Genomic DNA, 13,291 nt, shown 5'->3' on the forward strand with positions numbered 1-13,291 from the left:
AAAGTTACATACTGACATAGGAAGGAATATTTTTTTAAACTTCAAGCCCCTTTACCAAAGAGGAGTTTTTGTCTCGAATCCTGGTTCATTGATTGTTGCTAAATGACCAACAGTTGTATAGGAATTAATCAGGAGAAAGATATACACCATGCACCTTAAGACAGGTATGTCTGGAGCTACCTGTCACCAGGCTGTCATAAAAACTAAAGATTAAAAGGAAACAGTTAAGGATTTCTACTCAGACAACCACCAGTATGCTGCTTTATAACTTTTAAAATTTCTTTTTATATTGTCTTAGGATATGAGAAGATGGACTTCTCAGGTGGCACTGGTGGTAAAGAACCTGCCTGCCCATGTAGGAGACATAAGAGATGCAGGTTTGATCCCTGGGTCAGGTAGATCCCCTGGAGAAGGAAACGGCAACCCACTCCAGTATTCTTGCCTAGAGAATCTCATGGACAGAGAAGCCTGGAGGGCTAAAGAGTCGGACACATCTGAAGTGACTTAGCATGCATGAAGGAGAGGACAAAAACGAGAGGAATAAGAAGGAAAGAGCTTGAAGTCAATCAGGAATGCCATGCAGCAGACTGTTTCTCTCATCAGCAAAGAGCCAAAGTCAGACCTAGGTGTTTCAAACCCACAGCCATGGCAGGGGAGCCATCAAAGGCCACTTCGGAGCACCTTGATTATAAACTTTCCTCAGGTTCAAAAGCTCTCTGGCAATGGGCACACATGGGAAGGGCTTCTGCATTTGAGTCTGAAGATTTAGGAAGAGTAGTACTCAAGATGGGGGAGTAGTACTTGAGTAGTACTTGAGTAGTACTGGGGGCAAAGAAAGGTTAGATTGAAAACTGGTTGAAACCAATGAGTTTGGTACTGAACTGGACCTAAGGTGTTTCAAGAGCTTTCAGTGTTATCCTAAAAGCTGTATTGGCGGTTCTCAATTCTGGCTGTGCATCTGAAACACCTTCAGGGTTTTATAAAAACACAGATATTTAGCCTCCATCTTAGACAAGACTTCGAATTTCCTGGGTTGTCTCACAGGCATCTGGTTTTTCAGAAGCTCCATTCCTGCACGCAATTCATCCCTCTTATGCTTGCAGATGTCATTGCTACATTTATACAGGAGTGAGTTATATGTCTCCCTCCTAACTCATGGATTTTTCCCTTTCTACTGGATGGTTCCCAATGGCACATCAGCAGGCCCTAACATCCCTTGTCTTTTTAAAAGAATTCTCTTGTACAATGTCTCTCTCCAGCTATGACTCTCACCCATCTTGGCTTGACTTCACCTGAAACCTTACAAGAGCTATCTATCTCCATGATGTCTCCATGTCTTTACCTGCCTACCAACTCAATCAGAAGCTGTTGTTGCTAGGCTTTTAGCTAACCCATCCCTTGCCAGAGCCAGTGAGGATTTCTATGTTTTCTCTCTCTTATTCTCCCCTCAGCATTCGACAAGGTTGTCCTTGAAACACGTTCCTCCTCAGGCATCTGGTTTTCCTCCCAGCTCACTAGCTACTGTTTCCTGGTCTCATTTGCTGGCTCTTCTTCCTTTGCTGGACCTCCAATAGAGAGGTGCCCCAGGGCTCTGTCCTCTGCCTCCTTAAGGTACACCTTCATGGCCTTATTAAGTTCCGCAACGTAGAATGTCATCTATATTCTGATGACACTCAAATCTATACATCTAGCCCTGACCTTGGCCTTGGATAGCCAATTGCCTATCGAACATCATCACTTGAATGTTTAATAGGCATCTCAATTCAACATGGACACAGCAAATGGTACATTTCTTTCCCCAAGTCACCTCTTCTCCAAGCCTTGCCTCTCTCAGAAATCTGAACACCTCACGTTCAGTTACTAAGGTCAAAAGCCTAACAGTCATCCTTGTGTCTCCTTCTCTATATTCCACATCCAATAATTCAGTAATGCCAGTAGGTTTTACTTTTAAAATATTTTCTTACTTGACTATTTCTTGCCAGCATAGCATAGAGAAACTACACAACTGGAAATCAAATTATCACACTTAACCTGACCATGGTTAAGTTACCCAGCTTGCCTGGAACTCCAGTTTCATTATCTGTAAAATGGGGATCATAATAATCATATACATCTCACTCCACAGGGTTGCTATGAAGATTTCAATAGTGTATATGTGTATATGTGTATATGTGTATGTGTGTGAAAATCATCATTACAATTCCCCACTAGTCCACTGATATTACTGTATAGTTTTATCGTTTTTATTCCCTATTAGTCCTAAGTTGCCCAACTAGACCAGTCTAATAATATATTTTGTTTGGAATCTGAAACAACCTCCTACCTGATCTTCTCTACCTCTGTCCTGCTGCTGCTAAGTCTGACTTTAGTCAGGTCTGACTCTGCATCCCTATGGACTGTAGCCTGCCAGTGTCCTCTGTCCATGGCATTCTCCAGGCAAGAATACTCTGTCCTACTATCAGCCCACAAACCAGCAAAATTGTCTTTCTAAAGCACACATCTGATCATGATACTTTCCTAGTTAAAAATCGTTCCTGGCTTCCCTTTCCATGTATCATCATGTTAGAAGTCTTTACTGACCTAGAAGGCTTTAAAGGGTATAGCCTCTGTCTACTTCACTGAACTCAATTTCGTTCCAGTTTTCAAATCTTATACCTTATTTCCTTAGGACAAAGTTCTTCTGTTCCTCTAAATTGCCAAGTTTTCTACCATCTCTGGGCTTTCACACTTACAATTTCTTCTTGTTCATCTTCCAGACACTTACACAGCCATCTCCTTTTTTTAAGTGATATTATCTCCACGTGACCCAATACGAGAAGCCACTGGAGATAAATACCTCTCCCATTTCCATCTCCAGAGTCTCTACTACTGTATCACCTCATTTTTTCTTATTCAGAGGGCCTTATTTATATATTCCTTGTTTGCTTATTTATTATTTTATTTAAGTTTGTACATTTTGTCTGCATTCCCTGGGGTTGACTGGGGTTAAGGACCATGAAAATTGCTCAAATCCCAGTGTCTAGAATAGTGTTTGGCCCATAGAAGGCATTCAGTTAATATCTATTGACTAAAAAATCAACATATAATTGTGATGTGTGGCCAGATTTGAGAATTGCTATTCTAGACTTACCTCATTTTAAACAGGAGTTACGATTAACAAGAATGCTTAAGCTTAGCACTTTAATTGTCCTACTTTCATGGAAAGTTTAACTGAGCCGAGAAAGCTATTCACTTTAACACATTTAATTGCCATATTTTTTTCTGCACAGAGTAAATCTTTCCTATGAGAAGCTAAGTTCTTCTGACTTCAGGCTGTAGCTAAGACTTCAGCATGAATCTGGAGGCTCAAAACTCCCAGATGGTCTCAGGGCAGTCCTCCTTCTGGCTACAGTCTGAGAATGAGAAATGTGATGGGAGGTAAAAGTGAGTATACGGATGTCCAGGTTGACTTCTGGTCATGTACGAAGTTGGTTAATGCATGGGGAGAAAGGGCTGTTTGGTCCATAGGGAGAGGGTTTGGAGACAAGGAACTGTGCATGTCAAGGAACATGCCAAGAGCAAACCTGCGGCCTGAGGCCAAAGCCCAGGAGTAGAGAATAAGGAAGATACAAGGTCAGATCAATGGACTGTGAAGGTCAGGTCTGGGAAGAGTCTTTAAATCAATGGTCTGGGATGGGGTAGGAGAAAGGAATGGCAGGGGCCTGTGACATGGTGGTGCTGTGCCAATGAACACGGTGAGCTCTATTCTGAGAAAGCAGTCTCTGATAGCAGCCATGGAAATCTAAACTTTTCTTAAAAACAGAAAATACCATACTTAGCACTTAAGAGTTACAGAAAATGTCCAAGCGGCATCCAGATTGCCTATGTGGTCCTTGTGGCATAGACATAAAATATATCAAATGGCTTCTCCAGCAGACATCAGGACCCCAAATGAAAATTATCATTTAGACCAAGAGGAAGCAGTTGCTGGGTGGTGGTGTTAAGTGTCCTGCTCTTCTGCATTAACACTTGACAAATGCCAAAATCAAGGCACTGAGAGGAGAAAACAGCTGCTACGATAAGAAAAAAAAAGTGTGACATGCATGTGTATATGAAATTATTATTTTGGCTGATGGACAAGGAGTTCTTTTTGGAAGGTTAATAAATGTCTTATTTAGCAAAATACCTTAATGAGCCAGGGAACAGTGTGGAAGGAGACCATGAATGAGGTGCAGAGACCAACAGAGCTCTATGTAATAACATGATGGGGAGGACGGCTAGGGGAGAGGGAACATGTGAGAAAAAGCTGGTCTCTGCCAGGAGGCTAGGAACTGAGAAGTGCCCCGTGAGGAATGCCCAGCAGCTGCGGGACTTAGAGGAAGGGCTCTCTAAAGGGTAAGTGCAAATGTCCTCAGGGACATTCTGCATGACCACATATTCTTTGTGGGATTGGATTTTGGGAAAAGTGAGTAGAGTGGATTCTGTTTCACCTGAGATTGATTCTGAAAGAAGAGGGATTGACAGTTGAGTGGTATAGAAACACTGCCCCTGGAATAGCCACAAGAGAGAATGACTCAGGTAGGCGTGGGAGCCCTAGACTTTCTTCAGGCTGGGGGATCTGGTGCTTGGACAACATATGCTTAATTAATTCTCAAAGTCTGGGATGACTTGGCTATCATCTAGGCTGTTTTTGAAAAAATTCATTTTATTCAAGTACAGTTGATTTACAATGCTGTGTTAATTTCTATACAGCAAAGTGATTCAGTTATACATATATACACATTCTCTTTCATATTCTTTTCCACTATGGTCTATCATAGGGAACTGAATATAGTTCTATGTGCTATACAGTTGGACCTGTTGTTTATCCATACTATATATAATAGTTTGTATCTGCTATTTCCAAACTCTTAGTCTATCCCTGAATCAGTTCAGGCTGGCTTTGAATAATATTGTGATATTCATCAAGAACATAATATTTAAAGTCAAGTTTGTGTCTCTTCTTTTCTGCACCTGTTTGTGGAGCAGGAATGAATGAAACCGGCTTTCCATTACTCTGACAATCATAACTCTCTGCTTCCTACCACACCAGGGGCCAAGAGATTAAGGTACAAAAATATGATTGTTTCAAAAATACACTGATGGAAAAGAAAATATTTTTGTCTTTCTAAAATCTTGCTGTACGACATCAAAATTCACCAAAGTAATTTTGAAGCATTATGGTTAATTCACCGGCAATCTTCCAAAAGAGCATTTTGTTAAAGTGTAGAAATCTATGTGGGGGTCTGTGACCAGATCTGATTACAGTCTATCAAAATCAGTCTTTTATCGTCTCACAGTAATTGCTAACTTATGCAAAAGGTTCTATACAGAGAACACAAATATTAAATTTTAAAAAATAAAGTAACACAAAATTCTTGAAACAATCAGAGGATGTATAACTCTGTGTGTTTGTGTATGTGATATGATTTCTTTTTATTATCTGTTTAGGTAGACAATAGTGACTACTATTAGGAGCAAGGAGAGAGTTCATTTACTATTCAGTAAAGAATTTTAGGAAACAAGTCATGACATTGTGACTAGAGAACATTAATTTAAGAAATAAAATATTTTTTAAAATTAAAATTGTGGGGCTTAATGGCACTTAGAGATGTCATCTATTGCATCCAACTGATCCTGGAGGCAAGAGTTGTTGCCTGAAGTGTAAAGATCTCTGTGAAAGAAAAAAAAAAAGAAAAAAAAACTGTTCTCTCCTACTCAGTGAGGGTTTCAAAAACATTTGCTGCCAAAGATATTTTTTAGAAACCTCTTAGCTTGATTAAATAAAATGTCCTTCAAAAGTTGTCTCAGTGACAATTAGATGAACTAAAAGCAATTCTGACTGTGATCATCAATAAGATTAACAATTTAAGTATGTGGTTCTAGGTAAATAAATTGTAATATCAATTCATTCCTACAATTAAGTCCAGTTAATTCAACCTCAAGACAAATCTGAGTTCTCAAAACTCTCAGATAACAGCCTCAGTTTCCCTTGAGAAGGCCTTTCTACCTTTCACAGCGATTATCTTGAAAACGACAAATGAGAACCTTTGGGGAAGCAGGTGAATATTGGCCCTTTGCTCAAAAGGAACTGCCAGAGGGTCCCTAAGTTGACCTCTCTTCTGCCCCATATGTAACATCACACACTAAACCTTCAGTCACTCTGGCGTGGAACAGCTGAAGTTTTTCATTCATAGTTCTTGTGTTAATGATTGTACTCAGATAAAGAGGAGAAAAACCCTGTAAGGAAAGGCAGGAGCCTTGGAATAGGAGGATAGAAAAGACCATAGGCTAGGCACTGCTGTACCAATATCGACTCACTCAACCCTCATTACTTCCCTGCAAGGTAAGTTACTATTATCCCCAGCTTTGCAGTTGAGGCAACAGAGGCATAGAGTCTAATTGATTTGCCCAAGGATTCAAAACTAGAAAATAATAAAACTGAGATTCAAACCAATCTGTGGGAATCTGTCTCCAAAGTCCATAATCTTATTCCTTTCGCTTTACTATTGCTGAGGAAATTAAAGCAAAAATGGCATGCGGCTAGAGACAACATGGTAGGTTAGGATTAGGGACAGGACTGTAGAAGTTAGTAAAAGAAAAGAAGATCTTCCAAGGTCATGTTTCTTTACATTACCACAGGAAGTTTCAGGATTCTGCAGACCCTGTGGTGAAAGTGAAGTCGCTCAGCCGAGTCCAACTCTGCAACCCCGTGGACTGTAGCTCACCAGGCTTCTCTGTCCTTAGAATTCTCCAGGCAAGAACACTGGAGCTACATTTTTAGATATTGGCTGAGGGCCCATTGTGCCTAGTTTAAGAAGAGGTGGCCTTACCATAGTGAAAGTGAAAGTGAAGTCGCTCAGCCGAGTCCAACTCTTTGCAACCCCGTGGACTGTAGCCCACCAGGCTCCTCTGTCCATGGGATTCTCCAGGCAAGAATATTGGAGTGGGTTGCCATTTCCTTCTCCAGGGGATCTTCCCAACCCAGGGATCGAACCCAGGTCTCCTGCATTGCAGGCAGACGCATTAACCTCTGAGCCACCAGGGAAGCCCGGCCTTACCATAGTCCTTGCTTAAAAATAATTACGTTCCAGTATTATATGCAAACAAAACATTTATTGAAAGGAGGTAAGCCAACTCACGGAACAAGGCATCTTTGCTGGATCTTTCAGCATGTGAACTAATAAGTAAAATGCTCTTTGAGGGCTGCTATAAACATTCAGGAATTAATAGTTGAAATGATGTCAAATGCCACTAAGTAACAGACCAGAGGTCTCAAACTGTTTTGAAGGACTACAGTGGTCAAAAACCCTCCGTAAAGCACCCTTAGAGCAACTTCACCTCTATTTATATATGTTTTATATGTTGAACTTCAGCATAAGCTTTTCCTGTTCTTTGAAGAAATAGCTCTACTGCTTAACATTATTTTTCTTATAATTGTCCTTATACAGTATTCAGTAGTTTGTTTAATCATTCATTTATTCAATCATTAGGTATTGGGAAAATAAAGCAAGAATATCACTCAGACCTTCCTTCAAGGAACTTGAAATTTTAGGGAAACTGATCTAGTTTGAGGGCCAAACTGAATTTAAGATGAATTATTGTCTTATGTACTCTTTTCAAGGCAATACAGTCATAGTTACTAGGTTAGGACTCATTCAGTGAAACAAATTTTAACGTTATACTCATCATTGACAAAGGCATCTCAATGGCAGCTACTAGATCCTATTAGTCTGGGAGAACTAAGAAAGGGAGATTTATCCTTTCGCAAAAGCAGTGCCAATAAAAGAAGTAGAACACGGTTATTTTTCTTTAAACGTGTAAAAAATGGTTCCATTTCTTACCTCTAGAGCTTTCAGTCTTTCTAACAGCCATTTGGTCTTTCCTTTCCCCTCATCTGCACTGCTCCCTTCACTCCTGGAGTCCTCATCTAGCACCATGTGACGGCCTTCCAAAGCTGCCTTGTGTTTTCGCTCCTCTTCTGACAGTTTTTCCTGAAGCAAGAAAGAATTGTTGTTTTTAGTAATCGTCACTGAAAAATAAGAAAGAGTTTAAGGCTGAAAAGTCTGGAATCTTCCTACTCTTTTTGCTTTCTTTCTAGGGCTGAGGTAGAGAAAATTTTGCTAAACAAATTCTGAGTGGTGCTTGTATTAGTGGTGCTTAATACTATAAACACCAGAGCTAACTTTAATGAATGTTGGCAGGTCAAGTCATTGGGTTACCACCACTGAATGCACATGTCCTCTGCCCTGCTGGAGAAGTGACTGAGCCCACAAAGTGGTACGTGAAGTCATGTGGTTAATTCACTTTGATCTGCACCGAGAAATTCAGCTCTGCTCCTAACTGCGGGAAAGTCAGTCAATCTTGATACCTTGACTTGTGAATAACTTAGTTCCTCAAAAAAAGATCATCAAAGTCACTGGACGTGCAACCAGTATAAGGTAAAAGAAAATATGAGAAAATATTTAAATGGTAAAGATCTCAGAATTCTATGCTGAAACCACTTAGCTCCTTCTGCTCAATAATGAAATGGCTCTTAAGGACCCTGCTGCTGCTGCTGCTGCTGCTGCTGCTGCTGCTGCTGCTGCTGCTGCTGCTGCTGCTGCTGCTAAGTCGCTTCAGTCGTGTCTGACTCTGTGCGACCCCATAGACGGCAGCCCACCAGGCTCTGCCGTCCCTGGGATTCTCCAGGCAAGAACACTGGAGTGGGTTGCCATTTCCTTCTTCAATGCATGAAAGTGAAAAGTATAAGTGAAGTTGCTCAGTCTTGTCCAACTCTTAGCAACCCCATGGACTGCAGCCTACCAGGCTCTTCCATCCGTGGGATTTTCCAGGCAAGAGTGCTGGAGTGGGGTGCCATTGCCTTCTCCCTTAAGGACCCTATAGCCCCCTTTCTAGAAAATATTTCGGGATCTCTAGTATAGCCTTGAGGCAGACATGAAATGTTATCTTGCCTGGCCTCGCTGTTTGTTGGTGGCTTCTTACTCAATCCTGTCACTTTCAGCTTTTTGGAAGCTGGGAAGTATTCATTTGAACCTCATGATTGGCTCTTGCTTTCAAGGTAAAAAGAAATGTCAAGAGCATATCATATGAAAAAAAGATATCTCATCCACTTTTATACATACGTCAAGACACTGTGCTACAGAATCAGGTGTCATCATTTCATCACACTTTTTAACTCTAACCAGAATGCTACAGAAATCTTTGTATTGATACAGCTGGTTGCCAACCATGTGGACTAAACCGGATTTCAGTGGTGAAGGGTTTCTTTATATTCAGCACTAGACTGAGATCATTTGCAAATATAAAAGTATTAAGAGATAGGATTCTTAAAAAACCCACTGGGAAAACAACAGCGTAAACATGAAAAAAAAAAACAAAACAGTTTTTAGCTGTGTTCATAAAAGTGTTTTGCATGTTCTGAAATTACTTAACTTCTTTTTTGAAAATAAAATATGAAGGAAAAAATTCAATGTATATGTACACATGTATAAATATACATGCATGTATAAATACATAACACATTGGAGATTAGCTAGAAACTTAACACATGTTAATCTGTTTCCTAACAGATTTCAAGATATAATTTCCATTTCTTTATATAAATGTGCAATTGACTAAGCAGGTGATAGCTCTTTATAAAATCCGGCCTGGGTGTAGCTACATACAACGCACAGGTGTGTCCACTTCGGTAGCTGGAGTTAGTTTGGTTCAGATACATGCTCAGCAAGTTTAAAGTGTAGATCCCCAAGCCAAGACAAACATCCAGGACTGTATTTTTATAGTTTTGATTCTTTAAGGTTTGTTCACTCATCAGACCTTCATTTCCATGATAAGGATTTGAAATCTGCAGTTACAACTCAATTTAGAAATAAAGAGGTCCTTCTATTTCTCTTTTAAGATTCAAGAGCACTGTACTTAAACACTAAATTGGGATTACAAAACAAGCTTTAAAAAAATTTATCATCTACCACTATTTCTGTGTGTGTGTATACACAGAAATAATTAGGATTCTACTTAATTAAATAGAATTATCCTATCTAATTAAAAGAAACAAAGGAAAGTCACTGGTATAAACTGAAAGCCAAAAGACTTTGGGATATGGCAGCCAGATTCCACATCTACCATTTATCAGCTTTGCAAATAATACTGGGCAAACTACTTAATTTCAATAACTCTTGGTGTCTTTGTCTCCTAAATGCTTAAATGAGGTTAACAGCCTCACACATAACATGCACACATCTACAGTCAATTCTCATTATTCATGATAGCTGTGTTCACTGAATTAACAAATACTGAATCATTGCTCCTAGGGGAGATATAGGGTTAGGTTTCTGGAGGCCTTTGGTTGCAACAGTTTCATCACTAATCAATATGTAATCTTGTTTTATGAGTGTTTCTATTTAAAGACATCTTGTTTAATATATATTGTTGATTAATTAGCACTGAACTAACCACAAAAGGCACTATAACTCATGCTTAAACAAAGCTTATCTAATACCCATTTTCTCCATGAGGCATATCACAGCCTTCTTGCACTTAGGAAAATTAGATAACAGTTCACATCACGCTTGGGGACCATTTTCAACAGTGAGACCACTCACAAAAAAATATAAAAAAGTGGCACTAAACAGAGTGTTAAAGGACACATTTCCAGTGGGAGAAAAGAAGGCAGGACATTGCTTTGGCTGACCTAAGCTGGGATAATACAGGTGTTGGATGACTTAGAGTTTTCACCCCTCTGTAATGTCCATGAATAACCATGAAAGCGCTGCAGGCTTTCATTTTGGGGCTGCAAATAAATTTTCGGTAGTAAGTGAATTCAGAAAGTCAAAAATCATGAGGACTGGCTATATGTATGCATACACTCACATTAAAGTGTCTAGGCACAGTGCCTAAATATTATTATATGAACAAACTGGACACAATTCAGGACAGTATAGATTATATATGAGTATTTAGGTTACATAAAATTCAAGGGTCACTTCACATAATTGAAGAAAAGGTGATCAATGATGACTGGGAGGAGTGATTTTGTAAAAATGGAAATGACTTATGCTTTGGTGGAGTGATACCACTTGAATAGGTAGAGAGGCATAGGATGGGATTTCTGGTTAAAGAGAAAATTGGAACAAAGGCCTCCAGACAGGAATGCATTTTGTCCTTATTGGTTTATGAGGAAACCAGTCTGATTATCTTGCAAGAAAAACTGAGAGGCAGGTAATAGAACTGGAGAGTAAAAGAAAGGGTTACTGGAAATGAGAAAGAAAAATTCAGATATCATTCATTAATTCATTTATTTATCCTATAAATGTTTCTTAAACACAAAGTATTGGCCATTTGATAGTCCAGTACTAGAGGTATGGCAAACAAGACAAAGTTTCTATGCTCTATGAATCTGTATCCTAAGTGTGGGAAACACAATAAACTCCAAGTCAAATCAGTAAGCTCTATAACTGTAGCCAGTGGTATGTTTAGGGACAATATGAGATACGGTGTCATCAGTGTAAGGCATGTCTGAGGAGGTGGTCATTTAAGCTGAGACCAAATGATGGGAAGGAAGCAGCTGGACAATGGTCTGGGAGAAAAACATTTCAAGCAGAAGAAACAGCAAAACAAGTACCCAGAGGCAGGGCTCAGCTTGTCTTGCTGACCAGTTGAGGGAGAGCCTGTGTGATGGAGCATAGGAACTCTTAAGAGTAAAGAACAGCACGGAATGAAATTAGAGAGAGTTGAACCATGGCAGTATTTCAAGGCATGGAAAGGGGGTCTGGTTCTATTTTAAGTGCAGTAAAGAGGAATTGGAGGCTAAGTATGGGAGTGATAAGCTTTGGTTTACATTTTAGAAATGGCATCCTAACAGCTATAGTGGACAATGGGCTGTGGAAGGAAGGAGCCAGGAGGCCAGCTGGGAGGGTTTTCTACAGAAGGAATAAAAATTAGGAATGCTCTGAAAGTACTGGATGGGAACTCACCAAAACCAGTTCTCATACTGGATGGTAGGCCAGACGCCCTGGACTTAATATCCTGGTTTTACAATTGTGCCCCTTGCTGGGCAAAACATTCAATCTTTTCAGTCCCTCAGTTTCCCTCAGATGTAAAGTGAAATGGATGGACTAAATGTCCCTTGCAATATAAAGGTTCTAAGAATTCAATTATTCAAGACACACTTTTCCGGGAGGAAAAGCTATTAATATGCTCAATGGTAACAGAAATGACAAGAATGACAAGAGGACACAAAAAGGACCTCTACATTTTGTAATAAGAAGGTTGTTAGTGGGAACTTGAGAGCTATTTGACTCAAGTGTGATGATGGTAACCAAATTGTCAGTGGTTATGCAAAAAGTGAATAGAGAAAATTGCAGCAATTTTCTCAGATGCTTATTTGAAAGAGTGGCAGGGAAGGAAAGGAAATATAAAGAACTACAGCCAAAGAGCCCTGAAGAGACAAGTGGAAACCTTGATTTCAAGATGCAGAAAATTGAGTTGTTTGAAGGAAGAAAGAGAACAGGTGGAACTAAAGAGATGCTAGCAAAGGTGGTATGAAGGCAGGAAGAGATCTCCCAAGCAGAGAAGGCAGAGCATGAAAGGCTTTGAAGGAAAAGTCAATGTCTTTTTTTTTTTCTTTAAATGTGGTTCCCTGCAAAATATTATGTCACAGAGTAATTTCCCAGTTAGTACTGCTAAGTCTGTAGTTAGTGTCTAGCCTGGGTTCTTAAAGAACAAGGGTTTACGTGCATGTAGTCCATTTGAGACATGTAAAAAACACCAGTTTGGAAGTGACTCAAGCAAGGGAGCCACTAGAGGGCATATTACTAACCCACTGAAATTAAATCCATGAGAAACTCAGGGAAATGCAACAAAGCACGGAGCTCAGCATCATCCCACCCTAGGGCCAAGGGTGTATGTGTGCGCGCTCAGTCACGTCCGACTCTTGTGACCCCAGAGACAGTCACCTGCTGGGCTCCTCTGTCCATGGGATTCTCCAGGCAATAATACTGGAGTGAGTTGCCATTTCCTTCTCCAGGGGATCTTCTCAACCTAGGGATCAAACCCAGGTCTCCTGCATTATAGGCAGACTCTTTACCAACTGCAAGGGAGTTGGGACATTCATGCACCAACCTCCTAAGAATCAGTAATTGGGGGCAGCTTCTGGGGTGTCAGTCTCCAAGCTGCCACAGGCAGTAAGGTTTTCAAAAATACTTCTCACATAAAAGCGCTCTTCAACACAGACACTGATAGCTAGAGATCTCGGGAGCACTCTGGATGACTT

At 40.1% G+C, this 13,291-nt stretch overlaps 1 protein-coding gene across 1 annotated transcript in view; it reads right to left on the reverse strand.

The window, feature by feature from the left end:
* NCKAP5 (NCK associated protein 5) overlaps positions 1-13,291 on the reverse strand; it is a 1,037,899-nt gene that overhangs the window by 309,095 nt on the left and 715,513 nt on the right. The window contains exon 7 of the mRNA XM_005676205.3: positions 7,863-8,012. Within this exon, the coding sequence (XP_005676262.2) occupies positions 7,863-8,012 (150 nt within the window). The remainder of the gene's footprint in view (positions 1-7,862; positions 8,013-13,291) is intronic.

The sequence above is a fragment of the Capra hircus genome, chromosome 2 (assembly GCF_001704415.2).
Source record: "Capra hircus breed San Clemente chromosome 2, ASM170441v1, whole genome shotgun sequence".
NCBI lineage: Eukaryota > Metazoa > Chordata > Mammalia > Artiodactyla > Bovidae > Capra > Capra hircus.